A 20,160-nucleotide genomic window follows, 5' to 3' on the forward strand; every position below is an offset into this window, starting at 1 on the left:
CAAAGGAAACAAGTGCCAAGGAAAGGAATTAAGCCAGTAACACCGACTGAACGGAGGCTTCTGAACATTCATCTTAATCTTCTGCCCCTCTGGCATCTATAGACTCAGGCAGTAAGAATGAGTATTAGCATCAGTGATTATTAATATTAACTACTATCTCGTATGATACCTAGTATTTATCTGTATCTTACATATTCCAGAGCACTTTCCTATCTATTCCCCGACAGACGTTTGAGGTATAGATTGTGCCAAAGTAGTGTCTCCATTCTAAAGGTGAGAAAACTAAGCCTATGAGATGTCGAGTGCCCAGTTTTGTCCATAAGGGTGGTGAGAGGTGGAAGCAGATGTAGAACCTAAGGTTTGAGACATGGATTCTAATTCTCTTTCTTCTTTTCTGGAGGCTTAGGACAAGGACAGTATATGTAAGACTATAATATCAATTTTTGAAAGAAACCTTAATTTTGTTAATACTTTCTAAGGCAAGGAAAACGAACTCAAAGTTTTTGGGTAGTTTTCAAATACAGCAATTTAGTGTTGTTTTCTTAAAAAAAAATTTTTTTTTTCATGACCTGAGGTGAAGTCGGACTTAACCAACTGAGTCACCCAGGCGCCCCCTAGTAATGTTGTTTTCTTAATAAACAAACCAATTCTCTTGTTCGAAGCCTTTCATTTGATGACTGCTCTGGTGAGTCATGGGTTTGACTATAGCAAGTCAAACTGAGCATGTAGTTTGTGGTAAGGACCATGAACTTTATTCTCACACTGACTGAGGTATCTGTCTCAGTTCTGCCACTCTCTAAGCTGTGTGACTTTGGACCAGTTACTTTACCTCCAGGAGCCTCTGCACTGGGTATTTTAAATATATGATGTCAAGTCCTTAAGCATCTGATGAGGGACGATGGTGTGATAATCTCTGTTTTACAGATAAGGAGCTTGATGTTTGAGTTATTTTCAGGATTAAATGGGGGTAACTCAGTAATAGTTGTTTTAATGATTTGGGAGGGTCTTTTTTTTTTAATGTTTATTTTGAGAGAGAGTGTGTGTGAGTGGGGGAGGGGTAGAATCTGCTCTCAAGCAGAACCCAATGTGGGGCTCGATCCCACAAACCATGAGATCATGACCTGAGCTGAAGGCCGCTTAACCAGCTGAGCCACCCAGGCACCCGGATGATTTGGGAGGTTTTTTTTTTTTCTTTTTTTAGTTTATTCATTTATTTTGAGGCAGAGAGTGTGAGTAGAGTAGGGACAGAAGACAGGGAGAGGGAGAATCTCAAGCAGACTTCACGCTTTCTTTCACTGCATAGCTCATGTGGGGCTCAAATTCACGAAACCATGAGATTATGACCTGAGCTGAAATCAGGAATCAGACACAACCGACTGAGCCACCCAGGTGCTCCATATTTGGGAATATTTAAGTTGCCTGAATTCTTACCTTTCCCCAAATTGTGGATTTAAATGTTCTTCACTTCAGTACATTTAAATGTTCTTTAACTTTTTCATTTGGCCCTTTCTAAAGAACTACTAAGAAACATACACAAAGTGAGAATTGCAGTAATGCTGATCACATATTGTTTTATTCATCTAAAAGTTGCTTGCTGAACGTGTTGAGAACCTAAACAAGGTGGTAAGCCCTGGCTTAAATCACTAAAACAATTATTTCATGACTCTGCTTTTTTGAAGGTTAATAAAAATCAGTCAAAAGGATAAATGCTCAGGGGTGCCTGGCTGGCTCAGTCAGCAGAGTGTGTGGCTCATAATTTCGGGGTCATGAGTTTGAGCCCCGCATTGGGTGTAGAGATTACTTAAAAATAAATAAATAAACAACTGCTCAGCTCCTAGATTTACATAGGAGAGTGTCATTTAGAGCTGCTGAGCTGTTGTTATCCTCACCATGATCCTTGCTTAGAGGGTGAGGTGACACTGTATTTGGGGGAGTGCTGAATGTTTACCTCTGTCCTGTGATGCACGGAGAGAAACGGAACCTTGACATAGCGGTATTTTTCATGTACCTTCCAAACTTCTTTTGCAGATTGCTTTCCTGGGCCTGACTTCCCATGAGAAAACCAGCCTGTTGAAGCAGAGCAGGCATATGAAACAGACATTGTCCCTCAGGAGGACCCCATACAAGTAAGTCCCATCTGTTTTGACCACTGAGTCCTGTGGAGGATGCTAGCCTAACCATTGGTTTCCCAGTCTGCTGCCACCACTCAGGCCATGCTGCACTCTAACTTGCTATCTGATGGAGTTGAACCTCTTACTTCTTGGAAGCCTTAGTGACTGACGGGAGGTGAGTGGTGAGGTCATGAGCCCCAAGGTGGTAAGAATTTGGGACTTAGTCTGCTGGACTTGGCACAAATAGCTAAGTGACTTTGAAGTTTTGCCAACGTGGGGAATCTCTTTAGTCAAGCCACATGGTCACAGGATTGCATGTTGCTGGCGTGAAGTCAGTGTGAGATAACCGAGCACGTGGCTGAGAATTCCAGCCACCAGGCTGTCTGCAGAAAGCATTAGATTGTGAACTTTGCCAAGATTTTCAACCTACCTTTCTATCACCAGTGATTCTTTTAGCCCTGTGTTTAATGTGCCCATCCGCATCAGGGAGAAACTAGTGTTTCGGGTTTGGGGTATGTTTTCCCAAGAGCATCGGTTGTATAAAACCTGTCCTCAGTAGAAAATGAGAGTGTTTGTAGGAAGCCTGTCATCTTACGATATGAACAGTCAGGCTTTGAAGCTTATCTCCCTGTCATATATATCGGGGTCTTGGGAGCTGGGAGTGCTGCAGAGGTGACCCTGAGCCCTCTGGGGATTTAACGCCCACTGCATATCTCATGAGCAGTCTATTTTAAAGCACACTTGTGGTACGAGATGAAACTGTTAGGCTGTGAGAAAAGGAAATCAGAGCCTGGGATATGACTATGATCTGTGTTTAGAGAGGAGAGCAGTTGACTAAATTGAGAAGAGACGGCTTCGGTGGTGGAAGGTGGACAGTAGTGTTAGGCTTGTGACGATTGTCTCAGACTGGCAATGATCGTAAAGTCCTTTCTCAGGAGTTTAACCAGAGAGATAAATATTTACTCCACTGAAGAATGGAAGCCTTTGTGACAGAGGTGGAATTTTCAGCTGAGCCTTGAAAGATGTGTGGTGGGGCATGATGGAGAAGGACAGAAGGGCATTTCAAGCCCCAGAGAAGAGTCTGGAAGAAGGGCCTGAGATGAGAGAGCTGGGCGTGTTTGCAACTGCTGAGTGATGGCAATGTGGGCTGGAGGACCTAACGGCAAAGCCTTAGAGCCACTGTGAATCTAGCTTCCAAAAACCTGCCCAGATTGAAAATTTGTCTTGTCTGTCTTACCCTGAGTTGCTTTCCCTCACCAACTAGCTCTGGAGCTGGTCTTCTAGGAGTGGAGATGGTCCTGTCCTGATCACTGTCACAGCAGCGGCAGATGCACAGCCATCCTCAGGCACAGATGTGTTTTAGTGTATAGGGTTTGGGTTTTGGCAAGGTTTTTGGAAGACCACACCATGTCCAATAGGTAAGATTAATTGGAAGGAGCTCCCTCCCTTTGGTTGGAACTGCCATCTTTGAGTAATTCGCCAAAATGACCAGCAACAAGGGAAGGAGGGGAGGCCCCCGCTGCATTCTCTCTAGGCCTTTTAGACAACACGGAGTTGCTGTTCTGGCCACATGCTTGTGAATCTGTCAGAAAGGTGATATTGTGGACATCAAGGGAACGGGCTGCAAAGGTTCCCAAGGCACAACCGCAGGAGTCTACGGTGTCACCTGGCGTGCTGTTGGCAGTGTCATAAACCCAGAAGTTGAGGGAAGATTCTTGCCAAGAGAACTAACGTATGTAGTGAGCATATCAAGCATTCTAAGAGCCGAGGCAGCTCGTGTGAAGCATGTGCAGGAAAATGATCAGAAGAAGGAAGCCAAGGAGAAAGGTTCTTGAATTCAGTGGAAACACCAGCCTGCCCCACCCAGAGAAGCACACTTAGTGAGAACCAGTGGAAAGGAGCCCGAGCTCCTCAGAGTTCATGGGATGATAGGTATAAAAAAGGACAAAAGACTTCTGGACTATTAAAAAAAAAAAAAAAAAAAAAAAAAGATTAATTGGAAAGAACTGAGACAGGGCCAGGGCCATATTTAACTTAGAAAGTTTAAGGAAAAAAAACCACACAAACATCTGTTGACTGTACTGTTGCCGGCCTGCTTGGCCTCTGAAATAATCAAAATCTGAATCAGGGCAGTGCAAATGGAAAGAAGGAAACTTCTTGATGGCAGCCATCATTCCAGTGAGTGGGGCACTCAGAAGGAAATTAAGTTGCTGGGCAGGAGTCAGAGAATCTCACAATAGGGATTCAGGTCCAGAGATGGAACTGGGCATCAATTTTAATGTCCCGTAAGCCAGGGAACGGTCTGATTCACCTCTGGATTCCTGCAGGATCTTCAAAGGATGTCGTATATTGTAAATTCTCAGTGAATATTTATGGTCTGGATGAATGTTTGTCAAAAGGTAAACAGGAAAAGTAGTAAGATGTGTTCTCTTCCTTCCTTGGCAGCCTTGGGTTCACGCAGAACCTTGCAGATTTCTTTCAGTGTGGCTGCTTTGGCTTGGTGAAGCCCTGTGCCGTAGATTGGACGTCCCAATACAGCATGGTCTTCCACCCGGCTAAGGAGAAAGTCCTTCGCTCAGTATGAAGAAAAGTGACCCCAGACTCTCACTCTGATCTGTGTTCATGTTGATGCCCTGTGGTCTGCAAGTGAAGTGAAGATTAGGAGTTCACCGAAGCCCAAAGGAAAACACAGGTGGTCTGTAAAGCTATTTAGTAAAAACACAAGTTCTCCAGAAAGGCACTACGCTTTTAGATTTAGCAAGATGGACTGTTCCTGAACAATCTTGGCAGACATCTAAAAACGCTTTTATATGTTTCACAAAAAAATACAACTTACTTTTTTTTTTTTTGACATAATATTCACCAATTATGGATAAAATGTAGTATTTTCGAATACTTTATTGGTTGTTTCAAAATAGTACTATTCTTTAAGCTTGTAATTTTTGATAAATTATTTGTTTGTTTTATCTATAAATATGTAAAAAATATCTAAATAGAAGTACCTGTTTTGCTTTCACACTTAATAAATTTTTTTTTTTTTTTTTTGTAGTTGAGACTTCATTTCTGACACTTAACTTTCAGAATCTTAAATTGAGAAAAGGTGTATGTAGGGCATAAAGAAACTGATTCACAATTCCAGGACCAAGTTGAGCTCCCTGTTAACACCAGTAAGCAAGATTTAATTTTCCATCTTACTTAGAAAATGGAACAGGTGAGGTTTTCAAGATTAATTACTGTTTTTACTTAGTACCCTCAAAATATTGGACTGATGTGATTGTAAGTGCTAATTTCCCTTGTTCTGGAGGAAAAACTAATTCCACTTTAACTCTTGGTATTGTATATAAATGCCCCTGGACATGGCACCTTCCTACTGAAAACCCTTCCTTAAGGCTCCCCTCGCTCTTGGGGTAAAGGCTTTATAAACTTCTCATCATGACCTATGAGGCCTTGAATAATATAACCTTATTTTGTTTCCCAGTCTCACTCTGGACCACGCTTTGTACTCTAGCCACATTGACCTTTCAATTTTTCAAGGATCCTTTCTCCTTTCTTCTACAGAGCACCGAGCCTTTGCAGATAAGGAAACTAAAGCCTAAAGAAGTTTGTATCTTCTCCAAGGTCACTTAGATACCAAGTGGGGTAGCCACTCTAGAGCCTAGAGTCACCTTGAATATTGTCAGACACGTTGTGTGTGTTCAATAAATGTTTCAATTTATTGAATGAAGGGTTTTTAAGCAGGGTATGATGTGATCATAATTGTTTGATCTGATTCTCAGTTGGGGGACAGAAGGACTTTCTCAAGCTATAGCCTTTCCCTTTCTCTTCAAACCCTACCAAGTATATATTCTCAAATTGTGGCCCACACACCATTTAACCAGAATTCTAGGGATGGAGCAGGGGCTTACTTGTTTAAAATTCAAATTCCTCGCCTCACACCTTCCAAACCACTATATGCCAGTGCTTCTAAGTGATACATGGCGTGGAAAGCACATTTCATTAATTTTTAAATTATTCCACAAGTATTGATTGAGCACCATGATAGGTCTTTCAGGCCATAAAACATTTAATTGGGCATACTAATCACAGAGCTTGCAATCTAGAGGGAAAGCTAAGATGAATGAAACTATAGGATAACGTAGAAGATATTAAAAGCCATAAGAAAGGTACAAATAAAATATTGTTAGAGTTTAGAGGTTGGAGAGAGCCTCAGTAGATGTGATAAGGGAGGTGTCTATGGACGATAAGGCATTGCAAAGGGCCTTTCAATGGTACTTAGTTTGGAAATCCGGAGTTGGAAGTGAAAAGCATTCTCATGTAGAGAACCCTCCGAATGCAGATAATGGGAGAGTCTGAAGTATAGTTAGAACCATGGCAGCTGGGTCTATAGGGTGTTTCAAATGGGGCACTCGGTTAGTAAATCGAAGTGGTTGATTGGGACGAGGTCACCAGGGGCCTTGAATGTTAAGCCAAGGAGCTGTAAGGTTTAAGTGAGCAACAGGAGCTGTTTCCTTACCTCGTCAATAAAAAGTCCTTGAAAATGTTGTGGCTGGCTGGTATCTTCAATTCCTGTCTCCCCTTCCTCCTCTTAACCCACTTAAGCAGTCAGGCTTTCACCCCTGCCCTCCATGGGAACTGCTTAGCAGCATTTGACGGTGGCCAGTCCGTCTTCCCAAATACACTTTCCTCACGCGGCCTCCACGAGACAGTGCCCCTGAGTTTCCTTTTAACCCCACTGGTTGCTCTCGAGATCCCCCAGTCTCCTTTGCTGTTTTCCTTCCCCTACCATTGAATGTTGGAATGTCTCAGTGGCTAGTTCTTGAACTTCTTGTCCTTCATCTAAACTTACTTCTCCTTCCTTGACAATCTCGTCCAGTTGTGTGATTGTGTATACGGTCTGTGTACCAAAATGCCCCAGACTTTTAACTCTGGTTCAGACTTCTTCTCCAACTCTATCCACTTAAATAAATGTTTAATAGACATCCTAACATGTCCAAAATTGAAATTGAACTTCTAATCTCCACTCTATCCTCACCCTCACAAATAAAAAGTAAAGAATTAAATAAAACATAGTAAATTTAAAGATAAAATAGGGAAGCCCAGATGGCTCATTCGCTTAGGCGTCCAACTTTGACTCAGGTCATGATCTCACAGTTCATGGGTTCAAGCCCCATGTCAGGCTCTGTGCTGACAGCTCAGAGCCTGGAGCCTGCTTTAGATTCTGTGTCTCCCTCTCTCTCTCTGCCCCTCCCCAGCTCATCCCCTCTCTCTCTCTCTCAATCTCTCTCTCTCTCTCTCAGAAACAAACATTAAAAAATTTTTTTTGAAGATAAAATAAATAAAAAGTAAACAACCCTGTTCCCTACCACTTAGTCTTCCCTATATCAGCTGTTTGGAAACTCCATCCTTTCAATTACTCAACATCAAAACTTTAGAATCTTTTCTTGATGATTCTTTTTCTCTCGTGATATGCCAGATTGAGATTTCTTTGAGAAATCCTGCAGACTCCATCTCGAAAATACATCCAGAATTGAGTGCCTCTGACCACCATTGCTGCTGTCGTTCTGAGTTACCATCACCTCTTGCCTGGGTTACTGCAGCCTTCTTATTTGGTCTCCCTGCTTCCACCCTTACCCTGCCACAAGCAGCCAGAGTGATCCTTATAAAAGACCGACTGAATCCTATTGCTTCTCTGCCTAGAACCTTCTAGTGACTCTTGAGCTCACCAGAGGAAGAGCCAAAGCCCTGACCGTGGCCTGCAAGGCCCGACAGGATCTGACCACTTGTGCTTTCCCTCTTGCTGATGCCTGTACACCTGCTAGGCATGCTTCCGCCTCAAGCCTTTCCTTGCTGTGCCCTGCCTGGAATGCTCTTTCCCCAGATATCCACGGGGTGAAATGCCTTGCCTCTGAGCTTTTTTCCAGATGTCAACTTCTCGATGAGGCCCATGCTCACCAACATCTAGAAAGTTGGAATAGCCTTTCCTTGAACTATTCGTCCTCTTTACCCTACTCTGCATTTTTGACCTAGCACTTACTGCCTTTTAACATACTATGTAATTTAATATGTCTGTTGCATTACGGTCTCCTTCCCCAACCCAATAGGATAGCAGGTCCCTGAGGGATTTTTGTTTTGTTCACTGATGTATCCCAGGTACCTAGAATATTGCCTACTACATAGTATGTATTCAGTAACTACTTGAATTAATCTGTCACATGAGCTTGTTGAATGAATTGAAGGGATTTTAAGCAGGACATGATGTGATCGGAGTTGTGTTTGAGGACTGATTCTCAACTGGGGGACAGAAGGATATTTTTAAGTTCTGTCTTCCTGTCTGTTCTCACCAACCCCTGCCAAGTAAGTATTCTTAAATTGTGGTCCACAGACCATTTGCATCAGAGTAACGGGCCTGTGGTGATGGGAGTGGTGTCCAGGGATCACTTGTTTAAAATTCAAATTCCTCTTCTCAGACCCTCCAGAGTCTGACCCCCTACCTCCAGAGTCAGACCCTACCCTCAGTTTTCTGAGGAGTGAGTCTTAGAATCTGAATTTGTAACACGTTCCCCAAATGATTCTTATGTGCACATGCTACAGTTTGAGAATCATTTGCTTAAGGCCTCTTACCCCTAACGTCTGATTGTGACTTTTTCCTCAGCTACATATTGGTGTGAAAGTTTAGAAAAATAAAAAGTTTGAGAGTCAGTGTTTTATAGCTAGGCACCCCGGGTTTGAATCCTGGATATGCCAACTGTAAGTGACTTTTGCCTCTGAACAAATGACTTCCCTATATAATGCTTCTGTTTCCTCGTTTGTATCATGCGGATAGCAATAGTATATACTCCCAAATGTTGTTAAGAGGATTAAATGTCTTAATAACATATAAAGCGCTCAGAATTATACTTGGCTCAATAAATGCTAATAATTTAGAAATATTTGGGAAATTGGTTAGAGGTAAGGAAATGTGCCAAATTCACCTTTCTATACTGTGTTGTGTGTTCTGGGACTAGCATTCTAAAAACTACAATTTCCTTGTCAGCTGATTTTCCATTAAGTTCTGCAGATAGGGGAGGAGGAAGGGAGAAGAGACTTAACTCCACTTTTCTTGCCAGCTGTTCCTCTCAGTGTTGTCCCTACAATGGCCTTGAACCCTGATGAAGACAGTTGGAATCCGTGTCTAGCTTTTCTCCCGCAGTTCCCCAACCACCTCCATCGTCTTCCCATAGAAGCCCCAGCAGGAACCAGGCAGGGCTCTCTGCTCAGAGGTCTGACTCCTAACCCTGGGAAACCTGTCCTCGAGGGATCTAAATTAGGGCGCCCCCATCTCTTCTCTTTGTTTTCCCCAGCCCCACACTTCATGGCTGCTTCTTGCAGTTATCATCTCTCTGCTAAGTCAGGGTGCTCCTCTTTACTTTCTGAAAAAGGTTAGCACCTGCTTAATCAATTCCCTGAACACACTATCTTTCTGTGTTTCTGACTGGACTCCGACGGATATAGAATGTTAGAGATAAGCTTTTGATAATGGTCCAGGCAAGATGTAATGAAGGCCCAGATTACTGATTGAATGTGAGGGGAAGAGAAGGGAGAGTCAAAGATGACTTTGAACCCAGTGAATGAGAGGGTGACAGTGTTCTTCTGAGAAGTAAGGAAAACTGTGTGGGGAGACTAGGTGATGAGTTCGGTGGGTGGGGCCTATTGAGTTTAAGGTATTGCAGGCTATGCAGCAGAAGAGTCTAGAAGGCAGCTGTAAAGAGACCAGGGCATGAATGAGGGTCATGAGCACGGATGGATGAGGTTGTCACAGGAGAGAGGTAGAAAATTGAGATGAAAATGGAAAGGGGAGTTGCCCTCCTGAAATGGGAAGATCGGTTCTAAAAAGAGACCAAAGATGACAACCAATGCGAACAAACAAAATGTGAGGGAGAGAGAGACAGAGAGAGACAGAGAAACCTGTCCTCGAGGCATCTAAATTAGGGGACCCATCTCTTTGTCTCCCCAGCCCCACACATGGCTGCTTCCTGCATTTATCACCTCTGTGCTAAGGGCAGGAACACAGTCTTCCAGACCATGGATTTAGGGAGCTGGAGAAGAGGAGGAGGGCATGGGGAGGAGGCTGGGTATAGGAGGATAATCACGATAGCACAGTGGCATAGAATTCAAGAAGAATTCATTTCGGAGAGGGGGGAGTCACTTGTCGGGAGCTGAGGAGAGGTTGAGAAGAACAACTGAGGGAAGACGGGGTTTGTGGTCTGGAGGTTATCGGTGGGCTCGGTGGAGTAGTGGCAGCCGGCAGTGGGGTGGGCAGCAAGGAGGGCACCTGGGAGCCAGCTGCTCAGGCCGTAAGACTAAATGGAACGGAGTCTTACAGTTTGGCTTTGAAAGGAGAAGGGAGAAGGCAGGTTTGGGCTTGTTTTATTTGTCGGGGCCACGGGGACATGACTATTATGCTGTGATGCCCTAACTTCATTCCTCTTTCCAAATATCTGTATAGTCACATCGGAGACAGTGCATTTGAATCATTGCCACAACTGCTACGCAAAATCCTGATGATGCTCCCTGTGACTTAACAGTCTGGCTGGACCCTGAACAGTGAGAAGTGGAATATCTTGGCTATAGCACATCCAGTATCATAGCTGGGAGTATTATAGTCACGGGAGTTAATGGGATAATAACCACCCCCGCCCCCGCCAATATCTCACTGGCTTAACACCACATAAGGTTTATTTCCCCCTCTTGTTACAGTCCATTTAGCTGCTCGAAGATACTCTTCCATGCAGGGACCCGAGCTCCCTCCCAGCTAGTGTTTCCACTGTTTCCTAGGGCCTCGGCGTCCACTGGACCTTCTGCATCCACAGGTGTGGAAAGAGACTGGAGACTCTCCTGGATGTCGTGGGGGCCAGGCCTCCATTGGCCAAACTCAGTCCCGTGTCCCAGTCAATGGTAGGTGAGCCTGGAAAATGTAGTAGAACAGTGCCCAGGAAGCAGAGGGGAGACACAAAGACTGCTAAGCCACAATAAGGCCCTTGCTTTGTTTTGCTTGGGTTTTTCATTTCTAAACTTCACTCCACATATAATAATCTCTTCTTTTATAGTCTAGCAGAATTTTGCATTTAGTCCAGCCTACACTCTCTCCCACTTCACTCACTCAACAAATGTTTAGTGCGTGCCTACTGTTTGTCGAGCACTGTGAATACAAGCGTGTCACATTCTAACGAGGAAGCAGATGGGAATTCAAAATTTCAAGGGAATGACAGCAGTGCTATGTCAAGTATTGGCTGTGGGAACACAGAGGCGGATTAGTTCTGCTCAGGAAGTTCAGGAAAGATTTTGCAGAGGAGACGGCATTTGACCTGTGACTCGATTATAGGAGTTTGCCAGGCTAAGAAGTTGGTTAGGTTGTGAAGACGGAGGGCGTTCCATCTTCTAGACGTTCTGGGCAAAATGAGCAGCATTAGCCAAACATGATGAGGTGGGGTACTTGGCAAATTTGGCAAGCTTCAAGTCTTGGAGTGTAGCTGGAGCTCCTCTGGAAGAGATGGCTGAAGCTAAGTTGAAGGGTAAGTCCAAGGCCAACTTGTGAAAGCCCTTGTATTGACCTACTGTTATGGGCCGAACCGTGGCTGTCCTCCTTGCCCCCACATTTGTATGTTGAAGTCGTAACCCCCACGACCTCAATACATTATTGTATTTGGAGATGGGGTCTTAACAAAGGTAATTCAGTTAAAATGAGGCTTTTCGGGGTCTCTAATCCAACATGACTGGTGTCCTTATAAGAAGAGGAAGAAATTAGGACACAGACATGCACAGAGAGAGGGCCATGTGATGACGGAGAAGGCGGCCACTTACAAGCCAGGAGAGAGGCCTCCGAAACTAACTCTGCTGAACCCTTAATCTCAGACTACCAGCCACCAGAAGTGTGAAAATGTAATTTCCATTGTTTGAGCCACTCATCCATGGTTCTTTGTTATGGAAGCTCTAGCCGACTAGTACATATACCAAAGGGTAGGAATGGAGGGGGTGTACTCTAGAGACATAGAGTAGTCAGAATTCAGGAGGCCTGGGGAGTGAGGCAAGGGAGGGGGAGGGGGAGGGCAAAGCCAAGGAAGACAAGATTCTAGCTCCGTCTCCAGGGCGGCTGGCTAGTAACCGTGAGTTGTGGTAGAGGAGAAGGTCATCCTGTCCGGTGCTCATTTTCACATGTTGTGTGTTTTACCCCTCTGTAAGCCTGGAGGTCTCTAGCGTAGGGGACTTCCTAGCCAAGGCCAAGGTGCTATATTGCTCTTAAAGTCCGTGCAGGTTAAAGGGGACTTGATGTAGTTAATTCAGTTTATCCCTGGTGTTATTAATCGTTGGACTGACGTCGATGGGATCTCACACACCTCTGGCCAGAAGCTGACAGATGAAAAATAAATCGCCCTGTGCTCCCTTCCCCCGAGAATGTAAAATGTGCAATAGTTCCACCCTCGGGTCATTTTGGTGGAACTCGGTGGCCGAATCACTCCCCGCAAGGGTCTCTGGACAAATAAAACATCTACATTTTCTCTTTGAAAGTGGGATGGGGCACAACCTCTGCCAGCCCTTGTTTTTCTCTCTGGGCCCTTCTGTTAATGCCAAGCAAATGGAGAAAATGATGAGATGTAATTGCATCTGAAGCATCAAAAAACCAGTAAATAAATAATGAAGTCAGTGCGGGGCTTTGTCCATGACGGTGCGTAAGCAACCCTGAACACGTGCTCTTTTTAACGGAAGCCTTCTTGGGACTTGGTGTGTAGAAAAACCATGGTTTAGTCGAGCTTTTCCTTTGCTTTCATTTCCTCCAAATAATTCAGAATTGCACGATGGTGGGAGAAACGCGGTGGTTGTTAGAAGCGGAGGCCCGAGGAAATACGCACACTCAGGCCGCTGAGAACATGCTGAGGAAGCACAGGGATATTTTTAGTTGGCTGCATTTCATTGGTGAGGCTGGCGATTTGACGTAGGAGAGATTTTAAGAAAATTGCTAAGCCCTAGGGAATTGTCCCAGAATCAAAGAAAATCATCCTGCTGTTGTTTGTAACACGGAAGCAAACTCCACATTTTGTTGCCATTTCTGGGTTTTTCACAAAATGGGCGAAATTGCAAAGCCCCTGATAGGACAAAAGGACCGACTCTTCAGCAGTTTTATTAGTTTTGATTTTCCTTCCAGAATTTGCTCTCGTGTTGTCTTGCTTCCTCTGGAACCCCGTTTCCTTCTCTGTCGGTAACGAGAAAGAAGCTCAGTGGACAGATTCTGGAAGCCTGCTTTCCTTTGCCTCTTGTTCCTCGTCCTCACGCCTTCCCCAGTTGGGATCAAGATTCATTACATCGTTTGCAGCGCGTTTTTAGAAACACCTCTCTATTTTTTGAAAATCTCCCTCCATTCGAAAGAAAAGATCCAGAGACACGCCAGGTGCCGCTAAAACATTTATTTATTGCCTCCCCCACCCTGGGTGTCAGAAATAACAACGCATTTGTTACAGGCTAAACTTGTAATACTTTTCTTCCGAAGGTGTCTTCTAACTTTGGGTAAAGACTACGATCGCTTCTGAAGAGAAATACTGCCCGATCCCCAGCGAGAGGATGTTCGGGGGAGGGTTGCCGCCTGGCAGGATCACGTGGCAAATGCTGGAGGCCCACGGAAGTATGTCACACTCTTCACTCTTTCTTCTCCACTTGATGTGTTAGGCCTCCAAACCCAATACCCGTAGGGCCAAAATTTTTGGCATAGCAAACTGAACGAGAGGGAGGAAAGGGGAGAGAGAACGGGTTGGTTAGACCGTGTTTGCACTTCCTTGCTCCTAGGCACAGTCCTTTCATCTGTGAGAGATGTCCTTGTGATCACTGTATTCATAAGTTCACTTTTAAGCATATCGAACTGCATTTATTTTAGATCTGATTGAAATTGTTCATACTTTGGGGCACTTGGGTCTAAGTGTTCACAGACGTTTTCTCACCTGAGTCAACACGATCGGGGCCATGATTGCCTGCCCAGGCTCATCCCCTCCTGCCTTTGCCTCCCTCCCGATACTGCAGGCACACGGAACCACTCGTGGACCCTGGAATGCCCCCACCAAAACCCACATTCATCCTTCAAGACCCACAGGGGGCTTGTCTTCTAAGAAGCCTTCCCTAACACCCCAAGCTGGTCACTTGCCTGTTTATGTGCTACTACCGGAGTTTTTTTTTCACTTGGTGATGCAATTATGCTATTATTTGTCTACGCGTTCATCTCTCTGCTGGCCGCGGCAACATTTTAGCGTTTTGGGGCCTGTGAATGCGGAGGACCCTCTGTGTCCTCCAGTGGAGGGAGGAGGCACCCCCTCTTGGATAGGGCGTTTGTTTGCATTCTGTCTCACCGAGGGGGCAAAGTTGGGGCACCTTGCAGTCTTGATTAGTAATGTCCTCCCTCTTGCCTTCTCCCGTTGCTCCCCTCCATTCCAACACAGACACCTGGAGACCTTGAGACACCATCATCACGTGAAAGGGTGGGAGGACCCCACTGAGAAACGATAGGCCTAGGGGAGGCTCCGAGGTGGAGAACACATTGCCTTGGCCCTGATTCATCCCTTCCTTTTCATAGCATCAGAGAAGAGCTAACCCCTACTGCCTTTCCACAAGACAAAGTGATCGTGGAGGCATCTGGGAGCAGAACTGTGAGGACCAGAAGGAAAATTAGTTGTCAGTTCTGTCCCTGCGATCACTAGGTGATAATGCAGTGTTAGAAACAAATGTTGGGAAGGAAGGAGGGAGAGAGGCAAGACGTGAGGGAGGAAGGAGGGAAGGAGAGAGAAGGGAGGAAAGAGAGGAGGGAAGGAAGGAAGGAAATAGATATGTGTCGATAAACTAAGGAGAGGTCAAACTCTCTGAACTAATAAACTATTCATTTAATCTCATAAACTAAACAGAGTTCATCCTTCCCCAGTTGCCCCTAACCACCATTCAGGTAGACAGAGGGTATTTGGATTTTCAGAAGGGAATGTGATACTGTTTATCCAGGCCCGTGGCCTCTTCTGAGTCAGGACACTGTTTTCTCCTCGTCCTCTCTGTCCCCAGGCGCCCAGCTGCCCTGAACCACTGAGTATCTTCAAGCATCCGGTCCCCCCACATGCTCCAACGGAGAGGACCAGAGCTGGGTCGGGGGGGGGGGGAGATTTCTTCCCCTTAGGTGGCTTTGCTCCCCATCCTGAGAGCCCAGACTCTGCTCAGGCTGAACAGCCATGCCTCCTGGCAGACATGAGCCTCTTGGCTGGACACAGCTTACCCTCCAAGGACCCTCCTTGGGAAAACATCTCCAGAGAGTCCCCAGAACCGCTCACCTTTGCAGTAAAGTTCCCCATCTTTGTCAGTGACGTTCGTGGACTCTAGACTCTTCCCACAGATGGCGCAGCGAAAACAGGTCTTGTGCCAAGGCTGAGGGGCGCAGGAGAGCAGGAGAGTCACATTAGCGGGGTGGGCTGGGCAGCATATTCTGTGTCCATGTTAAATCCCCTGACCAGCAGCGTATGAGGGAGTGCCACTGTCTAAACCGTTCGTGTATGTAGTAGGCCCCAGACCAGTTTTCCCGGGGATTTGGAGAAAATGAGATGCTATGGAATTGGCCAACAAGTCTCAGAACCCCTAAAAATAAATTTACCAGAACTATTACCGTATGTATTCCTTCAGAACAGACTAGAAAAGGGCTTCCCCCTTCTAGAAGATCGAGGAATAAAGTGGGGGCCGTGGGTAACATTTACATTGAATATAAAGTTAAAGAAGACGTGAAGAAATGAGGCGATTAGCCAGGTAATTCAATTTTGCTTGAACTCTGTGTCTTTCTGCCAGAAGAGAGTTGCGTGGCTTGGATCATTGGAAGACGGCCTTCTTCTGCACACCTGTACGTCCACCAGGCATGGCCTAGGCGTTCTCCATCTTCAAGTGGCCAGTCTTGGGGGTGGAGAATGCCCTCATATTCGACGTCAGACCCTCCCCATGGCCCTTCTTTCCACCCACCCCGCTCCGCTTTAGTATAAACAGTTTTGGGTTTTTTTCCCTTCCGTCGGGCCCCAACCCTTTGGTGAATACCCTGAAACCGGAACTTGCAGAGCAAGTGTGCATAATGGTCTCGGACATTGGATGACTCCTCTGATTGCCAAGACGCTTGTGAGTAAGGATGTTCCTTGCTGCTATCAGGTGTCTGCACTATCCGCTGGTGGTGATGCCAGTGGCAGATGGAATGACACAGTGGTGATGGCCTCACAGGGCTCATAGCTTTCTGGAAGCATTGTGGACTCTGCAGGGTAAGGGGCTTGTGCGCTTTGTATCTCCAGCGCTTCCAGCCGGATGCCTGTCACCTAGTGGGCTTAGGCCTGTTGCATCGAATTTCACCAGCTCTAGATTTCCAGGGCTCTGCAGAGTGACACTCACAGCCAGGAAAGCGGGTGAGGGCGGGTGGCTCCTAACGCGGTTCCTGGGAGCAAAGGAGAACGAAGGGCCTGGCTCCCACCCGCTCACAGTTCCTACTTTCCTCTCTTAGCCCTCCCGCCCCGTGTGGTGCAGATGAGCAAGCCCCACTTGGCTCACATGGCCGTCCTTACCTTGCCACCTCCCATCACCTTCTCAGCAGCATAGACCGACTTGCCGCATCGAGGGCACTTCTCAGACTCTCCGAACTTCGCAGTGAACTTGGAAGGGTTGCTGGTGGTGGCTGAGCGTGCCGGCTTTGGAGACCTGGTCGACACAGACAAATGGATGAAACCCATAGAGCTTGTTGGAAAAGAGTACTTTAAGCGAGTTACTAAACTTGTCTATGCCTCAGACTCCTCATCTGGGAAATGGGGCTCATCATGGTGCCTTCCTCAGGGTAGCCGAGACGGTTTAATGAGGGGACCTGAGTAAAGCACTTAGAAGTGTGTGTGTCTCCTGGCATTTACTGAGGACTAACAAACCTAGTTCTTTTTAAAAAAATTTTTTTAACGTTTATTTATTTTTGAGACAGCATGAATGGGGGAGGGTCAGAGAGAGAGGGAGACACAGAATGTGAAACAGGCTCCAGGCTCTGAGCTGTCAGCACAGAGCCCGATGCGGGGCTCGAACTCACAGACCGCGAGATCATGACCTGAGCCGAAGTCGGATGCTTAACCAACTGAGCCACCCAGGCGCCCCAAAAAAACCTAGTTCTAATGGGCTTAAATCTTTCCTTTCTGTGGTGAAACACTTAGCTAGTGTTCCATGTGTGTTCGCTTGTGTTGTTGTGTTATTATTGCTGCTAGCGTTTACATTTTTCTATACCGTCTTGGAGCCTACTGGTCTGCTTCATGGAGTGAGTTGTGGAAACATTCTAGAACAAGATGGGATCTTGACAATTGATAGCAAACAAACCATGGTCCAATAAACTGATGCACTCCCTGTCACAGGTCAGGTTGCCATCCTGCACCCAAAGGTCACCTGTTCCCGGGTGAGCATCGTCCAAGATGGAAGCACAGTAAACCACCCCTTGCTTCTGTATCTGTTGGCACTTCCTTGTGCGTTTATCACTGGTGTCTCGCCATAACCTCTAGGTTAGGCAGGGCTAGTCGGAAGAGAGCGAGGGCATGAGGGGCAACTGCCCAAGGTTAGGCAGCTCGTAATCAGAGCTGGGATGAAACCCAGGTGTGCGGATTCTTGTTTCTCTCGGTGCAGTGTTACAACCAAGCCCTAGCGGAGGAGAGTGAGCTTTGGGCAATGTGTGGCAGGGAATGCGGTTGGTGTCCTCTTGCCTCATTAAATGGTGTCCAGTTGGGATTAAGTGATCAGAAACATGTAAGCGACGACTCCTACATTCCTACATTTTCCCAGGCTCTACCACGGGCTATAGAAGGGGCCAGATGACTCTTCAGATGGTCTAACTGCTGCTTTCTGGGGGAGGCCTCCATGGGCCACTGCCTCAGTGGGGCTAGGCCTTTCTGTCTAGTCCCACTGCAGAGCTGAGTCCGGATACCAGCTGGCCAGACCCCAGCTGCCTGCGGGTGGCTGTCAGTCTGTACTCAGTTCCAGGGAGGAACTCAGCGCGAGCAGCAAGACAGTCGAACAGCCTGGTAGATGGAGGTTGTGCAGGGTGATATCCCAGCTTCCTCTGATAGTGTTGAGGGGGAAACCTCAGCGCTGCATTGTCAACAGGCAACTAGGGAGACCCACAGAACAGTCATAATTGATTGTTTACTCCTGAGGCACAGAGCCCTCCCTGCAGACCCACCCGCCCTGTGATGTGGGTATTAGTCATCTTACAACCCTAAGGGAAGAACTGAGTGACAAGGACGCAGAGAATGGCCATTGCTTCCCTGTCATATTTATGTGATTTACACAGAAACGCTCCAAGGGGAAGAAAAGGGACTCCGTGCAGTTTAGCAAAGGTCAAACAATGGAACATCTGTACTTTCTGGGTTTTCTCTTGACATGCAGACCAAGAGCCATGGTGTAAAAGTAATTGCCCTTTAGAAAGGCAGATAATTTGAAGAGCGTCTTGGGAGAGATGATACATTGTTAAAACTTGGTCAGAGTATTCTTATTGTCAGCCAGTCAACAATAGAGTCCATTCTCCCACTTCCAGAAAATGTTGCTATGGGAACAAAATGAACTGTCCTGATAGCTAGGGCTCTACTGGGCTGGGAGAAGCGGTGGTGACTCACTGTTGGAACTGGAGGCCCAGATGTTCGCCCGTGTCCGTGCTGAGGCAGCCCGCGCCTTGTCCGTACCCGATCCCCTTGGGGCCATATCTGCGCCCGTAGCAGATCTTACAGTAGATCTCCGACTCATGAGCTGCGACTGTGGTGCTGTCGAGAGCCTTCCTGCAGGCCACTGCGGAGGAAGGGACAGTCAGGGGGTTGGGGCCGAGGCTCTTCCCCCTTTCCTCGAAGCCCTAATGCCATGCTCAGGGCCAAGAGCCCCAGCAAGAGGGGCCCTCTGGCCGAAAGCACAACTTTGATCCCTGAGCGGAGCACCTTGAGCCATGGATTCCAAAGCAGCCCTGATTTCACAGGTGAGGAAACTGGGGAACAGAGAAGGGACATAATGTGTTCAGTGGAACCCAGCTAGAAAGAAGGGGAGGCCAGGATCGGAACCAGGTGTGTGGTCTTGGGCTAGTTAAGAATATTGTTCCCGAATCCGAACAACCTGAATTCCCGAGTGTCTAACCTCACGTGACATCAGGGAAGCGCGTGTGTATGCTTGTGGGGTGAGGAGGGGATAAGGCACTGAGGCAGGGGATGAATTTATTTCTTTTTCTTGGTAATACCAGAATCGGGACCGAGCGGTTTCTGTACTTACCGTGGCCTTTGAAGAGCACTCTGATATTCAAGGAGACAACTACCACTGAGGCTACTTTTGATCCAGGTCTGGAAGCAGGGGGCGGTGCAGAGGTAGACCTGTCTCACAGACCCTGAGGCTTTAACTGGGGGAAATCCCCAGTCACTGTATATTACCTAATATAAAGTGTCCCCCGGAACATGAAGTATACAAGGCAAGCCCCCATTTTTCCCAAAAAGAAGATAGATACATTACAATAAGTGAGTGTGGGTTGTGGTTTTTTTTTTTTTTTTTTTTTTGCCAATTTGAAAAAAGAAAAAAACTTTTAAGGATGTAAATGAAAGTGTTAACTACCTACTTATAATATTTAATTTAATAATAGAGATCAAAAATGTATTGATTTGGAGAGGTGACTTTTTTCTCACCTCACACAAACTCAGGGACAAAAAATTTCACCGTCAGCACCTCCCTATCACCAGGGTTTTCCTCAGGCAGCGACTCCGCTCTCCAAGACTTACCACTTCTGTGTGCATCTTTGAGGTCTGGTGGTACCTGAGTAGGAGGCTGTCCCCTGGAATTTGTATCTCAACCAGGAGTTCCTATTAGCATAGCATTTGGGCGGCTTTAAAAAAATATGTAGGGGGGCGCCTGGGTGGCGCAGTCGGTTAAGCGTCCGACTTCAGCCAGGTAACGATCTCGCGGTCCGTGAGTTCGAGCCCCGCATCGGGCTCTGGGCTGATGGCTCGGAGCCTGGAGCCTGCTTCCGATTCTGTGTCTC

General features: G+C 46.4%; 2 protein-coding genes across 16 annotated transcripts in view; one reads left to right on the forward strand and one right to left on the reverse strand.

Moving 5' to 3' along the window:
- ZDHHC13 (zinc finger DHHC-type palmitoyltransferase 13) overlaps nucleotides 1–17,011 on the forward strand; it is a 62,215-nt gene extending 45,204 nt beyond the window's left edge. For 3 of the 15 annotated variants that reach the window (XM_047878276.1, XM_047878278.1, XM_047878279.1), the window contains 2 exons: nucleotides 2,029–2,126; nucleotides 4,557–5,123. In XM_047878276.1, coding sequence (XP_047734232.1) covers nucleotides 2,029–2,126; nucleotides 4,557–4,695 — 237 coding nt within the window. In that variant the 3' untranslated portion in view covers nucleotides 4,696–5,123. Of the gene's footprint in view, nucleotides 1–2,028; nucleotides 2,127–4,556; nucleotides 5,124–5,160; nucleotides 5,279–5,669; nucleotides 7,256–10,596; nucleotides 11,046–13,290; nucleotides 13,534–13,632; nucleotides 13,765–14,156 lie in introns of those variants that run through there. The other 12 variants (XR_007156330.1, XR_007156329.1, XR_007156332.1 and 9 more) reach the window with 12 other exon arrangements.
- CSRP3 (cysteine and glycine rich protein 3) lies at nucleotides 13,769–19,915 on the reverse strand. Its single transcript, XM_047823239.1, has 6 exons — nucleotides 19,848–19,915; nucleotides 19,404–19,471; nucleotides 18,767–18,935; nucleotides 16,697–16,829; nucleotides 15,440–15,533; nucleotides 13,769–13,855 (listed from the first exon to the last, which is right to left on the reverse strand). Exons 1-6 carry the CDS (start codon nucleotides 19,913–19,915, stop codon nucleotides 13,779–13,781), a joined length of 609 nt encoding a protein of 202 aa, XP_047679195.1. The 3' UTR covers nucleotides 13,769–13,778.
- Nucleotides 19,916–20,160: the final 245 nt, after the last annotated feature.

Source organism: Prionailurus viverrinus, chromosome D1 (genome assembly GCF_022837055.1).
Source record: "Prionailurus viverrinus isolate Anna chromosome D1, UM_Priviv_1.0, whole genome shotgun sequence".
Lineage (NCBI taxonomy): Eukaryota > Metazoa > Chordata > Mammalia > Carnivora > Felidae > Prionailurus > Prionailurus viverrinus.